The sequence below is a fragment of the Diuraphis noxia genome, unplaced genomic scaffold, assembly GCF_037042655.1.
Source record: "Diuraphis noxia isolate RWA-SAM2 unplaced genomic scaffold, SU_Dnox_SAM2 contig0002, whole genome shotgun sequence".
Lineage (NCBI taxonomy): Eukaryota > Metazoa > Arthropoda > Insecta > Hemiptera > Aphididae > Diuraphis > Diuraphis noxia.
In genome coordinates this window covers 19,842,316-19,869,355 of record NW_028301712.1, presented here as the reverse complement: position 1 = coordinate 19,869,355, position 27,040 = coordinate 19,842,316, and the positions used below count along the sequence as shown (strand labels likewise).

General features: G+C 30.2%; 1 protein-coding gene across 2 annotated transcripts in view; it reads left to right on the top strand.

Annotated features, from left to right (window-relative positions):
- Nucleotides 1-460: 460 nt before the first annotated feature.
- The window catches only part of LOC107174170 (zinc finger and BTB domain-containing ken and barbie protein), a 43,924-nt gene continuing 17,344 nt past the window's right edge, over nt 461-27,040 (top strand). The window contains exon 1 of one of the 2 annotated variants that reach the window (XM_015525018.2): nt 461-1,161. Coding sequence is in view for 1 of the 2 variants with exons in the window: in XM_089219455.1 (XP_089075581.1) it covers nt 18,101-18,108 (8 nt within the window). In the remaining variant the exon portion in view is untranslated. Of the gene's footprint in view, nt 1,162-17,979; nt 18,109-27,040 lie in introns of those variants that run through there. The other variant, XM_089219455.1, reaches the window with a different exon arrangement.

Here is a 27,040-nt window from a genome sequence, read left to right as displayed (position 1 = left end):
AAAGGGAAAGGGGTCCACCACGCACGCGGTAGAAATAGACAGTGGAACCGGACCGCCACCGCCGGAGCCCGTCACCGTCATTCACGTCACAACCGCCGACCACCACTCCCCGCCCCTTAGACCGCGCGTAGTTTGCCGTGAAAAGTAGCGTGTTGCGTAACGATAAGGTGAGGCGGACGAGAAAGGGGAGGGGAGTTACGGTGGAATAGTCTCACTCTGTATGCCGTCAGGCACGTTTTTTTCTTATTTTTAAACCACGTTGTATGCGACCACGATGATGACGACGATTATTACGATAGTAATAGTAATAATAATAGTAATAATAATAGTAATAATAATAATAATAATATTATGTGCACATCGAGTACCGAGACGGCGACGTCGTCGGTGGGGCGCATGCGCCACCGAGTGAGTGCAGTACACACGCCGCCGAACCAGTTGCGTGTCGAAACAAACCGCACGCCGCCGCCGCCACCGTAGTCCTCGTCGACGTCGCCGTGCGTATTATACCATCCGCGGCACTGCGCGCGGTAGACACGACCATCGCAATTACGGTGTGAGTGTGTGTAAACGTGCGTGCGTGTGTGCTTTTTTAAAAAAATTTTGACCACGCGAATTTTTTTCACGAGTGTTTCCGCCGTCCGCAAGTGTGCCGAACAACCAAAGAATCGCGGCGACAACCATCGAAAATCATCTTTCGCATCGTATTTTTTCGAGATAATAAGCCGTCGTCGTCACTTTTTTTCATAATTTATTTATTATTTCTACATACGTGTCTCGTCCACTCAACTGTCTGTATAGTGTACCTTTTTTCCGGCCGCGAAGGGGTCGGGGCTGTTTTTCCCGCATCCGGTAGGTACGGGAAATAGTGTCGGTGGTAGAGGAGGAAAAATAAATATTATGAGAAGAGAAAAAATTGCTCAGATATTCTCGTCCTAGATCGCCTATATATATCTATCGTAATACGATTCAATATTATAATATACAACGACCGCTTGACCGATCGCCCGCCCGCCCGTCCGTCGCATTACTCGCGTGTTTGTTGTGTTAACGCGAGAGTGAGAGTTTGGGTTTCTTCCGGTTTCGGGCATCCGCTCGAGAACAAAATAAAATACTATGATTTACGTCTGCAGGATTCGATTTGGATTACCATCATGTACGGTAAGTGCAATGAGTATCCTTATATTAATATTATTATTATACGTAAATTATAATGTACTGCTGGTGCAGATGACGACGATCGGTTTCTAGATCGAATAACCCGATCGTCGGTTAGTATGAGTTCTTATGCTTTCATATTTTTTACTGATGTTCTATTATTGCACGACTGACTTGACTGATTATCATCCCCACGAGTGTGATGAATAGAGCATAAAAAAAATACAAATTCATGTCAAGCAGCAATATTACAATTTAAAATATTATTTTTTGACATCAAATTTCGTATTTAAAATGTAATAACTTATTAGTTGCTATATTAAATTATATTGGTAAAGCCATTCGCAAGAAAAGATATTTAAACGAACAGTAATCGCGAACGTCCCGTTTTCCATATTATATCTAATGCAGTTGAGGACAATGTATTATATTATGGTATTTTATATTATTATATTAGTCGCTTCTCAAAATTAGTCTTCAGTTAAATTATGTACGCTTTAAATTTAAAACTCAATAGATAACTATTGAAAAATAAAAACACACGAGAAGCTTTATTCAACTTTATAACATTACTATCAGCATGTAGCTTACAAACAATAATAATAATATATGTTGCAATCAAACGATCACCAGATTATGTAGTTTACCACACTCAATTTCACTAAGATCAATATTTAAATTACAGTAACATTTTCAATTACACAAAACTCGCATTCAATATCGAAGGACTAACATTTTATTGGTAGATACCTATATAAGTTGTGTAAACGACCCTTAAATGCTATTTGAACAATATAATATTGTAACAAACGTTACTATATTGCATGAATATCGGCTACTATAATATTATTATATATACCTGCAGTATTCGGTAGGTATATTTTCTATGTACTTTCGCGTGTCTAATACGGGACTTATATATTTAAACTAAATATATAAGTGTATAACCTTAACTAATTATTAATCCGTCGTCAAAAACGTCTACCTATCGGCGATCGGCTGTCGACTGTGACATTTTCAACAAAATAGGTGTCTTACTATCGTTTGCATGGTACGAACCGATGAGATTGTTAGCCCGACCTCTCGACGGTCGGTCGATGTTTTATTCGGTGTGTAGGTGAATTGTCGTCGTTGCCGTTCAGTGATTTCGAAAACGAAAGTGAATAGTATTTGAATACGGTCTGGCTATTCTATACCACCGCCATCGTCGCAGTGAATAGAATACAGCCCGAACCTTTTTTAACCGTACCGGTGGCCTTGTAATACATATATAGGTGCTATGTTCAATAACGATTTTCGAAGCAAAACGAAACATACAAGAGATCCATATGTACATATTGTGTATATTATATATGATTTATAATTATATATGCGCGATATAACTAATTTCGGACGCGCTGACGATTATTAGATTCGTGGATGTATTTTATTTATGACGACAATGTAACGTACGCGTAGGATGAAAACGTCGAGACCTTATAGGTTTTGGAAGTAATGGAAGTCCTTCGGGCTTAGGTCATCCTCAAGAACTTTACGGCACGTTAAACGTGTTTTAATGTCGAAACGATATTACTCCCAACGTGTCACCTTAAAAGCGCCTCTCGGCCTTAATGTGTGTTCTTGAGAAAACTTCGAACTGTTTGGATGATGTTATAACATTACGAGTTCGGAGTCGGTCTATACAAATGAATGCACAGAGAAAATAAAACACGAAAGTACTTTTTAAAGGATTTAAGAAGAAGCAATAATTCATAACAATAAAAACGTATTCATAATATTGCATATTATATTATATTATATTAATACTATAAGGGTGAATAACTGTCAAACTTTATTAAAGTTAAATAGACGTAGATTGAGACTAGTAGTATTATTTTTAGACCACGATATTATTATTTCACGTATACAAAATATGATGTGCACGTGTAGTTATAAAGCGAATATAGTTGATGCGGCTGAAACACGCATCATTGCGAATCAATTTAACGAACATTACAACATCATAGGTATTTAATAATGTAATGTCTCGACTTTTAAAATTCTCGCGTCATCCAAAGTGATGTGATAAAATTTAGACAATATCCAATGGTCTGTCGCACGGACAACAACAAAAAACACGCACCACTAACACTACACCATAATATGTTCGCTATCTAATCACCCGTTGAGTTGACCTAATTCTAAGTTCGATTACGCCATGGCGTGGTATAATTCCGCGGAAATAAAAACGTGCCTGAAAGGTGTATTCTCATTGCAAACATAAAAATACAGATATACCGCAATTATGATGTATAGTATACAGTCGCGGTTTTCCACTATTGAAAAAAAAAACATACGCGTGTTTGTTAAGAATCATTATAATTTAATTTTTTATTGTTTATCACATCATATTAAGATATCTATATGATGCACCCCATCGCTCGCGGCCGATCTGTTCGTAGATCAGATCCATGCGATGGAGATACCAACAATATAATATACATCAGTCATTCAGACCATCGCAGATATTCAACAGTTTTCGTTTGAGCTATAACATTTGCTTCTAATCTATAAACTATGGCCTCGATGTTATACACACTTTCAAGAAGATAATTCGTGATAATGTGACCCCTGATTATTGTTGACGTCAATTTTTTTAATTGGTCTTTATAGTTCAGAGAAATGCTAAGAAAAATTCTCAATCGATCAATGTATACATAGTTTCACCGATTATGGTAAGAATAATAATTTACATACAAATTCGATGCCCTGGTCTGCAATGTACGAGCATCGTCGCAAAATGAGTTATAGTTCTGTGAACGTTGTTTTTTCCCAACTATAAAGTATATAAAAAAGCATTTAAATAAAAGTGTAGCAAGAAAATCGTAATGGATTTTTTAAAAAGAATATTGTAACATTATGGCAGTCGGATTGGGTTGTGCACGTGACCCTTTAACATCAACCTCAAAAAGTGGTACCCCTTTAACATTTTTCTCTGGTAAAATTAAATTGTTAGTGTATATGCATAAAAATCGTGGTCTGCAATCGCCCTTATGCGGTCAAAACCTATTTTCCTTATCGTTTTCTATAGTGTATGATATATGTGTGTGTGTGTGTGTGTGTGTGTTCGTAGGCTAGCACTAAAGTGTACAAGATTTTAATACTTGGTGAAACCACAATGGGGATAAACAAGGCGTGACCTACCTTATCCTCTCACAATTTTATCAATAGTAGTAATCCGCCACCATGAAGTTCTCGTACTATTGCTCATTTTTTGCGGGTCGACCGGAACCCGCCGCGCCACCCTGGAACATCTAGACGGTTAGTCTTATAGGTTATATTGGAGAAGGTCAAATACTTATATACCTAATAGGTACATCGTACATATTTTTTCGTCAGTACCCGCATTACGTGACGTTTGCAGTATATTATAAATGAATAGATATTACATATATATATTTTTTTTTTTTTGGAAATCGTTAAGTTCATGATATATTAGCTTCGACTACAGATGGCTGCGTGTACAAGAATTGTTATAGGGGTGAATTCACACTATAAATATTATAATACCATGAGACTTTTCCCCATTTGATTTCTTTTTTTTCAGCATGGATCAAAAAATCGATGATTGGCATATTTTTGCAGGTTGCAATATAATAATATTTTATTATTTTAACATAATATTTTAATTCGGTGAGCATATCCATACAATCATATTGAATGCCATAACATGGAAATATATGCATGAATCGAACGGTTTCTTGGAGTTATTGGTGTCATAATATCTATAGTGTCTTTACACGCACTATATGTTTTGTTGCTAGACAAATTAACATCGATATCGGTATCGATAAATACAATGCATATATATTATCATATTTATTTTATACATGATCGATAAATGTTCTTTCAATACGTACTTTTCGATCTGTAATATATTTTAATCTAAGATAATTTTCTTTTATAAAAAAAATGACGTATTATTTTTGTTATCATAAATGAACAATAAAAACATTTAATTAATAGTTTCAAAATCATTTTTTCTTACTTCAATATTAGAAATATTTATAATATAATAATTTTAAAATACATTTTTTTGATTTTTTCAGATAAACCTATTTAGTATAGTAGGTATATATAGGAACTATCTAATATTTTTCATAATTATTAATTTTTTTTTTTCTTTTGGTTGCATCATGATTCATGAATACATTTCTTAGGCCATATATTATAATACGTTTTGTACGTGATTCCTTGTTCATCTATATAATATAATCGTATTATACATGTATATTGTATAAATTCACAGTCACATAAGAAGCCGCTTTACTGCAATAATCTTCCGTTTTACAATTATCTGCAGCAGATATGGTCGTGTTGTCCATCAAATTTACCTATAGGTTAGGTACACATAATATTACGTAAATGTAAAAATTCCACGTTTTTTCCTTGTTACATTGTATACTCGTCGAATGGTTTTTTAATAGATCGTGATGCTATCTTTCGAACGTTTGATTTACGACTCTGAATATTTCTGCTGTAGAGTGTATTGTGTTGGTGTATAGCGTTTTTGTAAAAATCTAAGTATCTACCTATAAAGGGGCCCATTATTTTAGAAATTAGAAAGAAAAGTGACCACCATGTAGTCATTTAAACGAATGCGAAATGATCAATTAATCTTAATTGTTAGGGACGCACAAGAAAGCACCGTTTTGTGCGTGTAGCTATTCGCCGGTCAACCAATTGTGTTTAAATGAAAAATATACAATGTATATTGTATAAATACGAAAATCAAAAAATTGGATATACCAAGCAGCGAACGCTGTATTTGATATTGGATTATTATGGTATGACTCTCTAAGTTTCATTCATTTACCAACGATTCATTACAAGAGATTATATTGAATTAAATAATTTAAAGTGAACCCAAACAAAAGCTTAACTGGTTAGCGTGAGTTTAGGTACATTTAATTGTATGTACCACAATAAGAAAATATGGAAAATATAGCTTTTTTAATAATTATATATATATATATTATTATTGTTAATCGATTAACAATAAAATATTTCATACCGTGTAATCATGTTCATTAAAATAATATTTATACAAATATTTCATGTATAAAATACATCATGTAAATCTACAAGGTTTATCTATTTGTTTGTTTACTTTTACAGGTAGTTGTATCAATTAAAAGCATTATTTTTAAGTGATAGATAATATTGTTATTGTTACATATGGAATTATAATTTGTTAAATAAATATATATTTTTTTTTTGATAACATGTTAGGTATATATTTTTAACAATAAATAAATATAATATAATTTCAACACCTGTTATATTATATTTAAAATCAACAAATTAATAATTAAATATTCAAAATTAATAATAATGACATTGGTTTGAGATCTAGTCATAGTATGGAGGTCAAACGAGATTAAGAATATAATATATAATTTAGTTTTAGTTGATACATTAAATCAATACTCTGTAAATGTCCTTTTTGTTACTTACGTTTTATAATTCATAGATATTTTTTTTAAATTCATCCAAGCATTGTTATTAGTATTATATTTTATTCTGCAATTGTAATGTTTTATATTTTAACAAGAGGAAAAATACTTATTTTTATTGAAAATCAATAAATTATTAATTGATAGATACATGTTATTATTGGTACTATACCTACGATCGTTCGAAAACAAAAACATTAATTAGTAATATATCATAGTATAATAATTAAGAACATGACACGTGTTTATAATCGAGCATGAACATATAATCATTTTCCATTTGTTTGCATAAAATTTAAATCGTATAATACCTAGGTATACATTTTTTTTTTCAAAAACGCCAAAAATATAATTTTAATAATATTATATAATTTCAATACTGCGTATTTTATGTCGAATCAAACTCTTATAAATACGCATATGCCATACATGCACTCACTTCAAATTAGGTACAAAATTAAAATTAAAAAATTGTTTAACAGTAATCAATAAAAATAAAATGTTATAATAATTTTTTTATCATAGAATATTCGTATACAGGCATATAGAACTTCCTAGGAGTTACCTACAATGTTATGAACAAATTGCAACTGTAGTATTCTATTGACGATTGACATTTGACAACAAAGCTGTTGATACACATCAATAGTTCAATACTTACCTGTACTTACCTTACTGGTATGCTCATAATAATAAACTGTAGTACGTCTTTAGCATTTACCTACTGCAGCTCTTCTGTATTTATAATATACGCATGTACAATAATTAAATAAAAATGTTTTGAAGTCACTCCTCCTTATTCCTTGGCGTGAATCTATGGCAAGAATCTATGGCAAGAATCAATAACAACAATAATAATCGACATATATAGAGATATGTGTTTGACTGGATATGTATGAATATAATATAGAGTATATTCTGTATGTATGTATATTATACATGTATAGCGAACGAGAGTGGGACGTGGATGGAAATGGTGGCCTCGAACATCGTTGTAGGATGACAAGATCGCATTATTATTATTATTATTTCTCTCTCACCATTGCACTGAGCTGCTTACCAAGGTCAGCGAAACTTGCACAATTTTTTCTTTGCACAACTGAATTCGTATGTATACACTCCAATATTCCTTTAATTAAGTATATGGATTATGTATATAATATTATCATATAATGCGTCATGTCTGTATTATTTAATATTTTCTTCATTTCCACGTAGGTACGCATAGATATAATATAATAATATGTGATAAAAACTGACAACAAATTAATATTAACGATATATAGCCTATAGGCGTGGTAAATTTCAATAATATATTGATGTTTTTATCCAACGTGTTGGCAATGTCGGCATACATAATTAATTATTACGATTGACTTTTATCGTTGGACAATAAAGTTAAATATTTCCTCTCACGATTAGGACTTGACTGTAAAATATTAGGTATGTATATCTCAGATAGTTATATCATATAATAAAAGGATATTCGTTATTTTACATTTCTTCAATATTTTTAGTTTAAATTTTTGGGCATTCTATTAACTGAAAATTAAGTTTGAATGGAGAAAATATTGATTCCAACAGCTTTTTCGATCACTTTTATCGATTATAAATACTAGTAGTATATATAATACAGGTTTAAAGTTAAAATTAGTTAATGTTGTGTTAATAAAAATTGGTTACTTAATTTATCATTTTCAAACTAATAACAGTTAATTTATGATTTTAGATAATTTCTAATGAATTGATATAAAATCGTAATTCAGGCATTATAATATTTTACCAAACACAATTTAATTCAAGCATACGTTATTGATTTTATGATTTTTGTGTTATTTTTCTATATTTATTGTTTAAGTACAACTAATGCTCGTTGTTTTGTTTGTTCAAATTACCTTTTTATAATTTTATTACATGTACATTTATAATTGTTTCATTATTTTGTATGTTAAATTTAACTTTTTTATCGTATACCTATATTTACCTAAAGCTTAGTTATTATATGATAAATTCAATGCATACATTTTTTTTATCATATAGTATATACCTATTATATAATATAATGATGACATTTGACCCAAATATTATTACTTAACTCGGTGCAGCAATTACTGCTGTGTAAAAACTATTTGAGGATCATATTCTATAATTTTAAGTGTGTTGTGCAGATCATTGTTATTCATTGGTCGTATATATCCATGCACCAATGATCAAATAGGCTTATCAAATACTAAGGTTATTCGTACATAAATTGTATACATTTAATATATCAATAATTAATTGAATTATACAGGTGTGCGATTATATTTGTACATAAAATAGACAAACGTAAATACATATTTTTTCTTTTATTAAAATTATATATATTGAAATATAATGTACAAAATTATACAATGGTGGAAGTTGTTTCGTAATTAAGTACTTATTAGTGTTATATATGATAATACGTGATTATTACATATATATGTATGAAAAAATTTGCATTAATAGAAAACTCGGTTAATTTGGATTCATGAAAAGTGGCCAGACAATTTCCCGTTAACTTCATTGACAAACGATTGAAGTAAATATGGTGAGATAAATGAGAAATATTTTATTAAACTATATAATACTAGGTATATCGTATTATATACTACGCATATAATAGTCTTCAATGGCCCATGATATAGTAAACAATATATTCATATGATAAAAATCAAATATATATATATATATATAATATATATATATGTAGTACTACCAATATAGTTGAAGTATATATACACACATATTTACATTGAAATTATATTTAAATGTACCTAAGTGTAAGATTCTCGCGACACACTTACACATCCTGCCACCATCTATAATGGTAATAAATTTATATTAATCATTTAATTGTAGGTACGTATATTATGGATTGTAAAGAAATTATCTTTACTCGTCGAGGCCTCGCCCCTAGTTAATACAGGGTAATTGCAATACTAAGACTAAATTGTTTTATTATTACACATAATACGTCTATATTAAAACAATATCTCTACAGTGATGAATGTTTATTACACTCTATTTAGATTTCTTTCATCATTGTATATAAAATTTCGCTCGCAAAACTTACGTCTTAAGTTATAAAAAAAAAAAATTGTTGCATAAAAAAATTCGTTAAAAATGCGGTCGGTGTTCTTTCGTTTTCAACACTATCCTCATCTAGTACATTCAAGGTCAAGGCCGGAAGAATTAGAAAATATTCTAGACAGTAGGAATTTTATGTGCAAAAAAATATTGGATCTGGAAAAATGATATGAGTTGTAACAATATAAATAGGTAGCAGATACTATGCCCATTGCCCCATACTGTATTATTCATGTTTTTACTAACACCTACTGCGTTTATAATTAATATTTGTATTATCATATTATCCACTCGAATGTTTTATAACCATGAACGTTATCAATCTTTTAATGTTGACATCTCACAACTGTTATTGTTATTATGATTATTGATCTACGAATATTTTGATTTAGTATATTTTTTCGTTATAATAATATACCGTTACCTAACTATAAGTTATAAGTTATAACATTTAATTTTATAAAGTATAAGACCTGCAGCGTTAAGTCGTGAAAATCATGGCAGACCGATTTAAATTAGACACTTCTCTTGTCGAAGATTTAGCTTATTTATTTATACTAGTAAGGTGGTACATCATCATGTGAGGTAAGCAAATAATAAAAGAAGAAAAGTTAATAACAAAATTGTCAACTTTAAATTATTTATATTATGTAGCAAGTACCCGTTTGGTTTTCCGATAAATGTTTATTTTTATTTTTTTATTGCTCTATATAGCTCGAGATAGAGAGAGAGAGAGAGAGAGAAATTTTATCAGTCAATAAACACGGTCGCCCGCATTTCCCCCACCGAGAAAAGAAAAGAAAAAATTATATCGCCTACGTTCGAACATTTCTATCGTATTATGTAGTAGCAGTCTCGTCTTCTTGCAATTTCTCCTGTGCTGGCTGCTCCGCCGCCGCTACACCGGAGATGTCGTAACAACCGCGTTTGTGGTTTCGTAACAGATTCGCGTACGCACGCACGCTGTACACTGCGACCATACTATATGTATATGAGGATATGACGTATACTATTATAATATATACATACATACCAAACGCAAAAGAGGATAAAAATATGTTTTAAATTTATCGATATAACATAATATATACCGTATACAAGTGTCCAGTACGGCAATACATTTAATATTTTCTAATTGAGATAATCGACATGCGTATTATAACATATGTATAAGCTGATTGTACATATCAGTGACGTGCTCGGTTTTTTTTCCTGAAGGGGGGAGATATGTATTTTTAATTATTCTCAGACCATGTTATACATATTATATTGCTTTATCATATTATATTTTATACGATAAAATTAAGTCAAAGAAGGATGAAACCCTAAACCTCCCCCACGAGGCTTTGAGCACGCCCCTGTTGAACAGCGAAACCTCCCCTAACAGACACGTCTTCTCAATATAGCAGATACCTTCCGACATCGAAGGTTTTTTTTAGAGCCTTCTAAAATCTGAACTCTCTGAATACTATACACCTCGGACAACATTTTTAAGACCGAGGACGTCCGGTATTTAGAGGTTTCATTGTACACACAAATCTGCACGAATCGGTAAAATGTGTTGTGATTAAAAAAACTACATTCGATCAATATAATAATAATTAGTTGATTTCGTGAAATCTTATTTTACGAACATTTTTTAATATTTATTGAAAAAATGAAAAAAAAAATATTTATATTTATCAAGTCAGATCATACTAATCGATGTACAATAAACACTGCGGCAAAAATCTAATCTCTGAAGTAGTTATTCTTAGGTACGTATAGATAAATACGTTTATAAATAAATTACCACTAATAAAATAATATCATATTTATATAAGCGTAGTATTAACTTGTTATAATAGGCACATACATCGTACATGATATGAATTCACACGAGTTAATGGCTTCTAAATAAATCCGTACTCACTTTCATCTCGCGATGCGTATTTATTATTATTATTCGTAAATCGTAATAAGTAGACAGCAGATACAGCTATATATATATAGAAGTGTACATTATAAATATCGTTTGTCACCGTTCGTATATTATTTGCCAATGTCATCCGTGTCAAGAGTATATAACTATAATATACCCATTTAATATATAATGTTATGTATGTATTCCGATCGTGACCTTGGAATAGATAGTATATTATTATTATTTATGGCTGTGGCTGTGGCTTCATGGCAGCTATTTAGTGCCACTCGTGTCGCGATTGGATTCGTATGCAAAACACACCTTTCGAGTGTGAATAATAATTATCACAATATTGTTATTAATTATTATCGTCTTACACACACACACAACACACATACATACACTCATTCACACACATAAAATACAACTGCGATTTTCGATCCTCGAGTGGGGCCGACCGCGTAGGATTCCAGAAATTCGGTTTTATCACCATCTATTTAGGTACAGTCCTGCACCCCGCAGATATTTGGACAATAAATCGATGCACACAATTATGCGCGTGTATGTGTACCGTATACGCTCCGTATACGATATTGTTTGATTCGACTTCAAATCCGGTCTCGATTTTTTTTTCCGTCGTCGAGCATTGTGTCTCTGTATACCATTATAAAAATAACAATACATATCATAAAAAAATGCGTTCGTACATTTCGCACCACTGGAGTGCACGATCCGGACGAGAGATTGTTGATTCGGACCCGCCACACGTGTGTTAATATTATATTATATATATTACATATTGTATGTACCGTGTAGTTTTTCACGTGTACTTACACACGAAATCCGGTCAAGGATTTCAGAACCCTCTGTGGCGGTGGAGGCGGTGGCGACGGTGGCAGCGTTAGCACTACAGTTTTGCCTATGAAAGTCTTTCGAAAAAAAATAACGTGGCAACCGCGCCGTACAATTTCTATGGCCTTGGCGGTGTTGTCGACTCCGCGATTGAATGCTAATTTAATTATGTTTACGAACCTCGAAAACAGAGGCCAAATTTGGGATTTAGTCTATATGCACACGTTTGTGTGTGCGTGTGCATATTATATTATAATATGTAAATGTTATACGATGATGTTATAAGTACTTATATACCTATAGACGATTTGGCATATTTTAATAATTGGATAGTTTTGGGGTCATTTTCATAGTTCGAGTGTACGCGACGAACGTATAAAGAATGATGAGTAAGCTACAATGAAAAGGATCGAATTCAATTGGTAGGGCTGTATAGTGATAGATTTATTATAGTGTCGCATCATACATAATATATTTTTTTACTATCAAGTCTTATTCATACTGATATTATATATTCGGGTCAAATCAACACGTCAAGGTAGGTATAATATACCTACATTATAAATAAACATAAAAATCATCTGAGATGAAATGAAAATGTTCAAAAGACTAGTATAGGTATACAGTGATTTTTTTTACACAGTGATAAAACATAATGGATATGTATATAATGTATTGCTTGTAAAATTATATTTTTTTAAATTTACCTCGGTTTTATGATATTGTGTTTGGCGTCCGATCTTACGATTCTTACGTTTAATTTAAAACCATCGATAAATTTAATATTAGATGATGTTACAGAATATTCATTAAACATGACAATATAAATAAAATACATATTATGAGAAGGGCTAAGGCTAAGGACTTCTAGTAATTAAAAATCTAAAAATATGCATTCACTTATGCACATAAAAATCAAGAAATATGCGCTTAAAATATGCTCTAATAAAAAATTATTTTATTCTATTGTCTGCCTAACTATAAATATATATATAAAAAAAGATTTAAAAAAATTACATTATGATTAATTTATTAATAAATACTTGGAAAATTAAATTTTTTCGTTGTCTTCTTGATCATTTTGTTTTCTTTCTTCGTTTTTTTTCTTCTTCATCTTGAAAAAAAATTATTCATTTTATAATTTTTTTTTATCTAAGAATATGTACTAAGTTAACTACATATTGAATTACTTACCTTTACTATTTCATTGAACGATAAGATACTTTCTTAGATTTTCAAATTGAGACGAATGTCTGTTATCTGCTAACAATGTTTTATAAGATGTTGAGAAAGATCGTTCTACATCTACGGAAGTGAGCCGCGGTTCTTATTGTAGCTAAAAAAAATTAAAAATCGTAGGCATTTATAGTTCAATTTTTTACGAAATCTGTCGAAAACGCGAAAATTTGCAAGTAATTTTGAAGTTGAAAAATCATAAAATTTTTTGTGTTTATAACTAAGGATTAAAAATATAACACTAAGTTTTCCATTAGTTTTCCTTCAAGTAGCTATGGAAAAAACTTGAAACATCATTATAGGAAAAATTTTAAGTGCGTTTGAATTTTAATTTTTACGAAATAGCGTAATGATAATGATTTATCCTCAAACGATTTTAAATATTTGTTATTATTCAAAAAGTATAAGTCGTAGATACTTGAAAATTTCACCTGTTATTTAGATTGTCATTTTCTATACAAGATTTAATTTTCAAAATATTTTGACTTTTTTTAGATATTTAATGACGACTGAAATTTTCAATTTTTCTGAAAATTTTCTTTTGAAGTGTCGATAAAATTTTTTTGGCCCAACCAAAAAACTTGAAAATTTAATACACAGTTCCTCATAAGTAATTCTTATAATGATTAAAAATTATAAGAATACATAGATACAATTTTTTAAAATTATTATTTGAAGTTCAAATATTGACAAAAATTCGTCAAAACCATGAATATTTTTTTTTTTGTGACTGCGTCATTACGCTTTGGGGTCGTAAAGGAAATGCTTCGATTTTTGACTTCAGTGCCTTATTCGATCAGAAAGTGAATCTAGTTGGTACTTTGGGGGTCGAAAATAATAAATTCTTAATATTTTTCTAAATAATCGGGATAAACAAACTAAAAATTAACGGAAAAACAGGAAATTTTACGTACAATCAGTTTTCGACAAAATCGATTTTGATTTTTGATGGAACTTTAAAACAAATGACAATTGATATATGAAATTTTCACCGAATGTTCATATAAGTATATTCTATCTACCATGAAATTTTCAAAAATGTTTGATTTAAGTTGAACTATTCATAGGCATATGCAATTTCGATCATTAGTAGTTTTTTTTTAAATTAAAATCGATAAAAATTTATTTTTTGAGTAGAAAATCTTGAAAATTTAATACAAGGCTCTTAACATATTGTTACAATAGCAGTTGAAAAATAAAATAAATTCATAAACATAATTTTTTTTTATAAGCATTCAAATTTTGAATTTTGACAAAATACGTAAGCATCACAAAAATTCGTAAATTGTTTTAAGCTAGAAATTCGTGAAAAATTTTCTTTTTAAATCTAAGATTTGAAAATTTAATACAAGATTCCTTACAAATTTGTCAATCTTTATCACAAAAAAAATTTCCACTGAAAATTCAAATTAAATTTTTACTATTGAATTTCAAATATTGACAAAAATTCGTCAAAACCATGAATATTTGCGAATTATTTTGTAGTTCAAAATTCATAATATTGTTTGTATTTATATTTAAGGTTACAAAATTCAACACTAAGTTTTCCATAAGTTTTGCTTCAAATAACTATAGAGAAAATTTGAAGTGTCATTATAGGAAAAATGTTTTGAGCGTTTGAGTTTTAAATTTTTTTGAAATCGCGTAATGATAACGATTTATCCTCAAACCAGGTATATGTATATCTATGATAATATAAGGTATTATTTATTTATTGAAAAACGGATGATAACTACATGCAATGTTTTTGGAAAAATTGATTAACCGTGCCTTATGCAAAATGCGTCCTAATTGAAAAATAAAATATTTGTTTCAAAATAGAATGTATGACAATATTTAAATATAAAATATTATCCTAGACTGGCAAATCATCTCCGTTCAGAATCGTTTTTCGTATACAATGATACCTACCATTGCATTCAAATTTAACCTACCCTAGTCAGAGGTCCACCCCACCCCCTAATGTACAGTAAAGCTACATCCACTTACCCGCTTTTTGAAATTGTATTTAATGTTTATAGGCATTATTTTTTGCTAAAACATCGTCTATCGTAATCGGTTTATCAGTCAAATATTAAATTGCCTTACCGATGATGGAGATATTATTTTTAAATAGAAAATTTACCATTTTATTCTTTTTTCTCTAAGCTAATTTAAGAACTTAGTTCGAAAATTGCCAAATATATGTTCTCAATTTTTCTAATACATATACTGAGATATGCATTTATAATATGCCTTAATAACAAAATATGCAAAAATATGCAAAATAAAATTTTAAATTTAATCTTCTGGTGTTATGAAACACATTTGTTAATCACTAGAATTTTTCTATCATATTTCTAAAACAATATGAAAAAACTAGAAGTCTTCAGTCCTGATTATGAGCATCGACAGCTATCAAATAGAATTATTGTTACCCCGGATAGAGCTAAAACGTTTTTAAGAAACTCGTGATTTTAATGTGAAAAACTCTGGAACAAATATAAAGTCTATTATAAATGTTTTAAACATTGGACAATTTTGACAGTAGTTACCTAAATGATATTTGCTTTGGAAAAAAAACATTTTTTTAAATAAAATCAAAGAATTACGGTCGTTCACAAAGTGACAGCTATTGTTTCTTGTGCAGTATTCATTGCCCGTTTTTTTTTTTTTTTTGTGTGGTTATATATGTATACGAAAAAAAACAGATTATACATTTTATAAATAATGAATAATTATATATACGCGTCGGACATTTTTATCACAGCAATTTAAAAATGATTCTTGATGCCAATTATATGCCATTGAAATGTACAGTAAATTGATTTTACCGAGAACCGGACTGACCTGTATTATATTGAATCAAGTAAAAATTATGCGTGTTTTAGTCAATTGTTTGCTATTGCTACCTATTGAGAAAATTCAAATTTTTTTCCATAAATTTTAGATGTTGCATATTATTATAGCATGAATTTAATAAAATGTAATTGGTACCATTGTACGTATAGTTTATAACTGACGTAGGTACACGATATTATAAAAAGTATAAAATAAAATACAGCCACATCTAGACCAATACCTATTCTGGATTCATTACCTTCGAACCTATTATTTTTAAATATAAAGTACATTTTTAAATCAAACTTTACTTCCTCCAACATGAACTACAGAATATAACGACCACGAAATTCAGTTTATTGCTATACACCTATATAGGTACTATACTATAAGTGAACGAAAGATTAGTCGTTAACTACCAATATTCTAAATATAGGTACAAATGTTTATTCGACTTATACCTATGTTTTTGTTCGTGTGGTAGGTGTGTGTGAGTGTGTGTGTGTACGACACAGAGGATGTACCTTCTATTTATTTGTATATACATATAGGTAGGTGTATAAACATTGTTGAATTGTGATGTTTAGGTAGGTACCTACATGTAACGACATAATAATGAAATCGAAAGACAGAACTCGACCTTTGTGTACACCAGCTGTCCAAGAGATCCGCATTGCCTACGAGGGAGGTCGTCCGTAGATTTGACCTGGACGGTTGTTTTTTTTACGCATTTACCTACATAAAGGCACCATATAGGCGTGCATCTTATGGCTCGTGAAGAATATCGATTTTCACTTTCAATAGCTTAAAAACAGTCTATTATGTTCAAACGAAATCTTCCTTTTCAAAATTCTTTTCACTTCCGAGTAGCCTGCGAGTATATATATTTTCCATTATACAATACTTAATAAGAGTGACGAAAAAATATTTATCGTTTCCGTTGTCTACCTTTTCTACGGTAACCGAAAAAAAAATCCTATGTGACCTTTTTCCCGAATAGACGATGCGTATTATTATTATTATTATTATTATGTTTAGGCTTATTACAATATAATATTGTCGTTAGTCGTGTCCGTGACGTTAAACGTTACCAAGTCCGTGTGCGATCCGAGTGCCACTGTAAATAAAATGTATTTTATACACGTTGTAACGTTTCGTTTTAATATTACATAAATCAGTGCGATTTGTTCCTGCAATAATATATTATACAGCGAGTGCCGCCGCCGAACGAAATTTCGAATCGCGTCGTCTTGTAATAATTTTTAAAAAGACTTAATAATATTATGTAGGTTAAACCATATTCGTTCCTGGAAACGGTTAAAATAATATGTTATAGGTATATTATCATACGACGGTTTCGCAACTGATTGCGTCTTATCGGCCGCTGTAGTATTACGCTTTCGTTGAAGGCAGTTGATAAGCGCGATCATACGTCGTAATAATATTATATATTATATCAACATTCTACCTACTTACACATCTTAATGAAAATAATCAATCCATCGTAAACAGTTATTTCAGTGCAATGAGCGAGTAAGTCAACAGCTGATTACTATAAGGTACCTACCCCAAATGCGAGTGCATCACATGTACAATATACACATTATTATTAATTATTTATATTAGGTATATTATGATAAACTAATTGCGATAATATTATTTTAATTTTAAATTTTTCCACTATTATATTATTTCACCGCCTGTATAATATATTATGCCTAATAATATTATATCATATGTCATATAATATAATAATATACTATCTATTATTGTATGTAATGATAGTAGTAAGTTGCTTTCCGATGTTTGGCCTAATTATATTCCATATTGGTGTACGCTACTAACGTGCTCTATTCAAATACCCAAATTACATGCATATTTTATACTAATCATGAATTACATTTAACATTTAAGACATATTTGAATATTTCGATATTGAACGTTTACGACATGTTTACAAAATTCGTGTCTTATACCGATGTAAAGGGAAGAGATGGTTAAATAATTTTTGTTTTTTTGTCTAGCTTATATACACGTCATTATATATTAATGTAATGGTGATGGGCGTTAATTTTATTTAGTTTTTGGACTTTATCCAGCTCGATTTAATTCTAGGGTTTATGTACTATAACTATGTAATATGTCGAGTTTCGGAATCAAAATATATTTTTTTTTTTTGCTGATTCCGATATTTTTAAGGTTTATTCTATTATTTATATAATATATAGTAGGTATTACAAATTAAAATTATTATTATAACAGCTTAAACTTTATCTCATTTTATAATCCCTTTTCTTTAAATATCATGGGATATATGGGTGAGTTAATAAACATTTTTTTTTTTTTTTTTGTAAATTACGTATTAAGATTAAGGTATCAAGATCAACATTTTTTAGATATGTAGATGAAGATTGTTTATGGTTTATTTTAATAATAAATGTTAATACATTTACGCGAAGCGGTTTAAAATTTTAGATTTTTTCGTTACGATAACTATATTGTAATAAAGCGTATGTGTACGCTGTAAATGTTAATACAATATGGTATGTTAAAGATAATAATGATAATACGATGATAATATAATTGTCATCCTTAAAAATAAATGCCGTACATGTGCGATCAATACCTGTATTATAGATGTATATTTATTATAGTATTCATTAATGGGAATAGATCGCTGAGAACAATGTATTGCTTTACGTTTAATTTAATCTACTTTTTTGCTTTTACGTTCTCAACCACAGAATGTAATAATAATTACACTGTGCTATAATACGACAAAACAACTGGAGTATACTTTTTTCTTTCTTTAAACGACACGATTCGATTTGACCTCACGGCCGCTGTGATTGATTTCGCAACTTATTTGGCACCGCAGCTATTACGGAATGTTTCGCGATTTTCAATGTTGTTTCGCGAAGGAAAAGAAAGTAATTACTCTGATTTACCCGTTCGGGTTTTTCGATCGAACATAAAAAAAAATTATATTATTTATATTAATATTATTAATGAAAGGTAGCAGCGCGGAGGGACTACCTATCGGATAATTATTACTTTTTTTTTTTTTTTCAAAGTTTATTAAGGCTTCAACAACACAGGTTTTTAGCCTACTTTAGTTAAAATTTATACAAGAAAAAGAAAGGAAAATATATATATATGTATACATTAAATTTTGGAATACATTTTACTACATTATTATAGTTATTATTTACAATGGGTATTTAGTGTTTATATTATGGAAAAATGTACTGATTACAACTGTGTTTTCATCTTTGAAGGCTTATTACTTTTTTCTTCTCAATATATAATATTATAACCAGAAGATGAATTCATCAAAATTATATAATACCTAATAGTAATAGTATATAACAGCATATAATATAGCTTATAGGTTAGGCTAAGTATTGTTTTAGTGGGTACCGATAGTGTTTTTGTACAAATCGCCATATTTAATATATACGATTCTCTTTTATTTTATTTTTACGAAAACCAGCAGTGAATGAATTTAGTGTAGTTTTTTAACCATTTCAAATATAAAATAATATCAATACGTGTTGAATGCGCTAGGTATATAATATTAATTCATACGCATAAAAATATAAAATACGATAATTTGTTTTTGTTTAATGCATTATTATGCAGTGCTGTAGATAACACCTACATACCTATGCCGTTTTTTGCTTTTGTTTTCAATATTATATGTGTAACTATAATTACTTTGCAATAAAGCCACTACGGCCTCGCATCCAACTCCTTGTTTGCTTTCGCTCATTATTTTTGTATCAATTTTTGACAGGTATCAAAAGTATTTTTATTTTTAAATTTTATAGGTTTATATACTATTTATGCAAACATTATACTACTATTAAAATGTGCACACCATATATCGACTTTAATGTTTGCAAAAGCTCTTTGAACGGCGTTGTAATTATTTTAATAGTGACTATAAGACTGTTAATTAACGTTCCGTTTTATGTCGATGCAATTGCGTAGGTACGTTATAATATAGTTTTAGGTTTTTGGACCATAGTATGCGGTGCAAAGACCACAGTACATTTTAAGATAGTCGCTTACACTTACTAAACGCATCCGAAAATTCGATGCAAGTATTAAATATCACATAGTGATCTGGTATAAAATATGCCATTATGTGGCTTTTATTCGTTTCGAAACATGCATCATATGCGTCACGCACTTCTGTGTGTGTACACATGTCTCAATTAGTCCAATAGTATTGCTTCTGACCACATGACACTTCTAAAACTTGAAAGTATACACTCGTGATAGATTAAACATAATATAAGATATTTACCGCAGTTTATTTTTCATTGTCCGTCTGGTGGTGTCTCACGATTAGTAATTTATTTATATGTTTGTGGTTTTGTTTTAAACATTATTGTCCAAAATGTATTGACTAATCCTCCAACAATCGAATTCAGGTATGTGCATTGTGTATGTTTAACATACAAACTAACTGTATATACTTTTGAAAACAGTACAGTGCGAAGAAAGCTATTAGGTTTTAATAAGTATTTTTTTTAATATTATAATATAATATTATTAGTGTTTATATAATATTATAACATTTAAGGTACCTGGATATGGATATATGTTTTTATCGTCGTTAATTTACTTTGTTTTTAAAACTTCATTAAACACACTGAACTCAAAACCTGTTAACCTCTTTAAATACCTATCATTATTATTTGTTTTTTTACTAAAGGGTGATATACACACGCATTGAATCGAGAGAGTAGAGCAAGGAGAAGTTTAATAAACAATGTGTGTATTGTGCCACTCGTTAAAAACTTTTTGAAAAGTTTGTTATAATATTTCTCGACATCCATCGTACTCGTATATATTATATACTTTGATAGACACTCCCTTCGGAAAATTTCTCAAGCGCACATCGGTTCACTTCAATGTATTTTATTTTCGTTATTTGCGCTGCACGACTGTATATTATAAGCTATAATATTAATATGCAACAGACATTTTAAAGATTATACTGATTTCTCATTAAATTTAATTCTTCTAATTCTAAAATCTATTAATTTGTTTTAAGTTGTATGGTATTTGAAAATTGTATTAATGACGATATGACGGGAATAAAATATCAAACATTATAAAAATCCTATCTGATGGTTTCGTGTGCCATATCTACGAAAAAATAATTTTGTAACTAACAGATAAGACGCTATAAGATTAAACATTGAGTTAGTTGTACGAAATAAATAAAATAATTAATCTGTGTTTATTGTTATTTGCGCGAATCTGCATATACAAGTACAAATCATATTATGTACAAATACATTGGTCCGTTAACTTCCAACGGGCGTTGAAGCTCTAACGATAGAAACGCTCTGGGGATACGTCAAAACTAATAAGTGGATATAACATTAAAATATGCGAAACAACTAGGTAACTAACATAATATTTGAATCTATCTCAACTCCACAAAGAGTGGTAGCACTCTGTCTCTTCATCTACTGATGATTTATTTGAATAATATTTCTCAGAGATATATGAAATGCATATATTTTATAACCTATATAGGTACTATACTATTATGCTAAAATAATAAAGAAATTTATAACCTTAAGAATATTATGATTGGATATAAAAATTATAAAATTTTATACACAAAAGACAAATCATAAATTAAAATAAATATCTTTGAATAATACTTAACTATGTATCTATTCATTTGACTTGGTATTATTTGTTTAAGTAAATTTTAAATCGTTTTCCTATTCATTAACGATCGTATTTTAACAGTTTTTTGTAAAATGCATTAAATGAAATTCAAAATATAATACATTTTGAATTATAATGTATTTTAAATAGAGAATAGTATTTTGTATTTCAATCACGTGTAATAATATATACAAAATTCGTATTACGTATATAAATGTAATATCAGTATATCATCGTAGTTAAAGTTGTATTCTCTAATTATTTTTATAGGCACTTACAATTTTTATAATGTCCTGTACATTATACTTTATATTCATTACATTATATTCATATTTAGTATTATGGTATTCGGTCACTATCAATAATCATTTTTAAATCTAAATTAATCATTTCTTTCAGATGTATTATAAATTTATAAATACAACACTAGCTTGCACAGTATCGTATTTTTTCAAATTGTAAATAATTTAGTTCAATTGGATTTACATCAATAATAATTTGAAAATGCTATATAATTCGTCAAAACAATAGTGTTAAAGATATATAAAAAAAAATATGTTTTTGAAATTTGAAGTATTGAATCATACTACCTGTCTAGTGTCTAATTATAATATTTTAATACTATTATATACGTAATAGGAACTTTTTTCATTCGGTAGAAAATAATTATTTTAAATTCCATTTGTCAAACGAACAAAACATGTACACCTATTGTTCAATGTAACTTTAAGTGTATAATCTAAACTCTAAATAATGACTATTTTATCCATATTATTATGAAAGGTGAAATTTACAAACTTGATTAATTTTTTCTCTCAACACATTAAATGTAATTTTACATGTTTAATTCATTTTCAATATAAATTATAATTGATGCGTCATATTATTTTGTATTCGAATAAAAGTTAGTGTCAGTAAAACAAATCATATTGTATTCCCATTGTCAATTAATTATATGGCTTTATCGGGTAGGAAATACACGCTCAGTATTATGTTCAAATGATGTGTTGTTTAACTCGTGACATAATTTTCAATTTATTATGCCAACACTAATAAGTAATTGGTACAGCCATACGCGCAACGTACATTACACGTCGTACATACATTTCAAATTATAATAATATACGACCACCTTCACGGAATCGTTGGTGGTCAGTCGACATCAGACTACGTTGTGATGCGACCAGTTTGAGAATATTATGATTTCCGACGCTCCAGAAAGATGAATAAAAGTGCGAGTGTTTAAATTAAAAAAAAAACTAAACGCATTCATAATATTATACGTATGGGTATAATATGTGTACCTACTGAATATGGTTGGTACCTATATACGTATATAGGTAGTATGTTTTATAGATGGGTAGTGACGACCAGTGGTGCAGGTTTTTATTTTTACCGTTCGAGGTGGCCAATATTCATTCCGAAAAATGCATGGAGTAGGTAACGGATTTTTATTACGTTTTCGGAACATTAACATAATTATTATGTACTTTTACATATCACTTAACACATTTGGTTTGATCACTATTACACACTGACATAATATATGTATCGCTCATATAATTTATACAATATACCTCGTATCTGTATATACCATAGTCCTGTGTTTGTTTTCACCGATTTACGCTGTCATATTATATGCACATTATACGTGATGTATGTATACCTAATATTGGCGTGTATTTATTATATATTATTTTAAATACAAAGATATATTATTACAATTACGAAGGTATATTAAATAGACCAAATTAGTGAAGGACGATTTATAGAAATAAACTCTTAAAATAGAAATTGCCGGTTATTGTTACCATGCATTTTTTTATTTTACTCTAAATATAACGTAATAGAATGGTGACGGACGAAATTATTGTAAATATGTTTAAACCAAACATAATTAATAATTATAACATAATTTTAAAATTTAACCCCGAGGATTAAGTAAATATGTAAATTATACTGTAAAATAAACATTTGTGTCACTGCTGCCAAATTATGATAACAATAACAATAATATTATAGGTACGAACATTCGGGTTGATGCACTGCTGTCTGTATATGTGTACGTCGTACGTTGCATGGATCATTTAGTAGGGTTCTGTATACGAGATCGCGTCGATCGGCCGAGTTTATTATTATTACTGTTATAATGTACCCCCGAATGAAAATATCATAAATAAATCACGATGTTATATATTATGTCCTATATGTGGTGAATATTTATTATATTCAATATTATCGCGACAAGAACACATGGGACATTGGACGCTTTGAATGAATTCACGTATGTATTTATACATGTACGATAAACACCCTTATAGCTGACAGGTGAATATAATAAATAGTTGTATAAAGTGTAAAGTGCTCGGTAAATGGTTTATCGTACGACACAGTGGCGCCCAGGCAGGTTAGCAAGTAATTCGGCTTAATGTGTTACTGCAGGTAGCACAGGGAAGTTTATTGATTTATAACATAAATCCTTAAACTGCAGTGATTAAAAAGTGAAAATATTTTTTATGAATTAAAAATTGGGTGGATGGATTGTGGCTCTTAAAATACCACTGCGTGTGCCACTACACCGAAATCCTCAATACCGTTGTATTATAGGCGTACCGAGGTGGTGCAGCAACGTTGCTGTGCACCCCGTCCTGTCATGATAGCATATTATAATTTAATATACTGCAGCCGCGTCAATTAGTCTGGTCGTACGATAACGCGTGCACGGTGTATACCTACACAATGCGCGCGTATAGGTATACGAATAACATAATTTAGGTATAATATAATATTGTGTGCTGTATATATACACATAATGTATTATAATATAGTATACGCTGTACCGTACGCACACGATGTGAAAGTTCACGGAACGGCGGCGGCGGCGCCGGTGGTATAGTTATATAATTGCGTTACGGCGGCCCGAGGGTTAAGTCGGCCGTCGCTGGTCGCCTTTCAACCTTTCTTCTTTCTTCATCGCCATAATAATATTTTAACACGCGCACGAATATAACGCTATATATACCTATGTGTATTGTACATGTGGTACATCATAATACGCGCGTATTATATTCATATCAGGACCGCGAGAAACTCTATATAGGCGTTGCACTGCTGCAGCTGTTGTGGACGTACTATAAAATATTATAATATACGCCTAAACGATAACAACAATGCGTGCGATGTACGTCGTGAACATATAAATAATTAGTGCTGTACACGTACGCGTATTTTAGCATATACAATTTACACCAATAATTGCGATCGTTTTCGGGGGCGGTACCGCGACCATCGAAAATCGCGACTACGTGGCCAGCAAGTCGAGAGAGTAAAAAAAAAAAAAAAAAATGTTATTCAATTAATAAATTATACACCACAGATACCGTGATGTGGCTTACTAATATATTATAGAACACGATGGAAGTGAATTAATATATGGCAGATAATTCATTGATTATATTATTATATTATTATATCATAGTACCTACAATATAATATTTCTACATTATCCTCGAAAATTTGTATATGAAACACGGTTGTCGAATCTACAGAATGTTATTCAATTAAATGGTTTGTTTGAAATAGATTTGCCAGGTATAATGTGCAACTTTGACATTCAAATTAGTAATGATCTTATGTAAAGGTATATTCGAAATTGTCGAATATACAAATTTGTGAAAAATGTGTTTTCAGAATTGAAAGTTAAAAACTTGGCGGATCAAATGCGTGTACTTGTTAATAATATAACTGTTACTGTTAGAGTAAATCAAGTAAAGCCAACATACTTAACATCAGCGAGCTCTATATGATGTCATAATAGATGAATTATAAATAATATAAAGTGTATAATAAAATAATAATAATAATAATATAATACATTTATAAAATCGAAATTTATACAATTACATTATAAGATATTAAATGACAAAGGTATATGATTATAGATTTCTAAATTTCGTCATAAATCCTCAGGGGATACAATTATATCGATCGGTCACGAATTATTTTATATTTCATTTGTATTTTTTTTTTTTAAACTTAACGCTTTTTGAATGTTAACACATCTCTAGACGTAGGGATTTTGCGAATTTATAGTTTTGACCGATGAACTATCGTTTTTTTGTGGGGTCGTATTCTACATTTGGCAATACGGTGACATATTATAACGCAATATATTTATAATGACGATTTCCGTTCCATCCGCGCGCGCCGTCGTAATAGCAAACGCAAGCCCGGTGCACGTATACAGTATACATATATTAGATATTAAAATGTAGTGCGACAACGGTGACGTTCTAAAAATCAAATTTTCACTTTTATTTCAACCTTTTTTGTTTTTTCCACTTTCCCCTCTCTCAGCTGCCGCCGCGTTCGGGCCCGCCCAAGGTTAAGCGCAGCTATATACCGGCGGATGGGCCGGGACGAGTGCGCGCACACGTGTGAGGAAGGACGTCACGCCGCCGTGTCGACATCGTATATAGTATTATAGTCGCGTATATTTAGTAGTGTTAGTATTTCAACAGTAATTTTTAGTACTAGTAGTAGTAGTAATAGTAATAGTAGTAGTAGTAATAGTAGTAGTAGTAATAGTAGTAGTAGTGGTGGTGGTAGTACCTAATAGTTTAGAGTCGGAGATCATTCGCCGAGGTTACGCAATTTGCCGAAAACAGAGCACACTCACACATCGACCGAATGTGCGTACGTCCGTGTGATTGTGTGCGTGCGTGACCTAAATTTGATTTTAACGTACGCATGTACGCCAAACGCATAT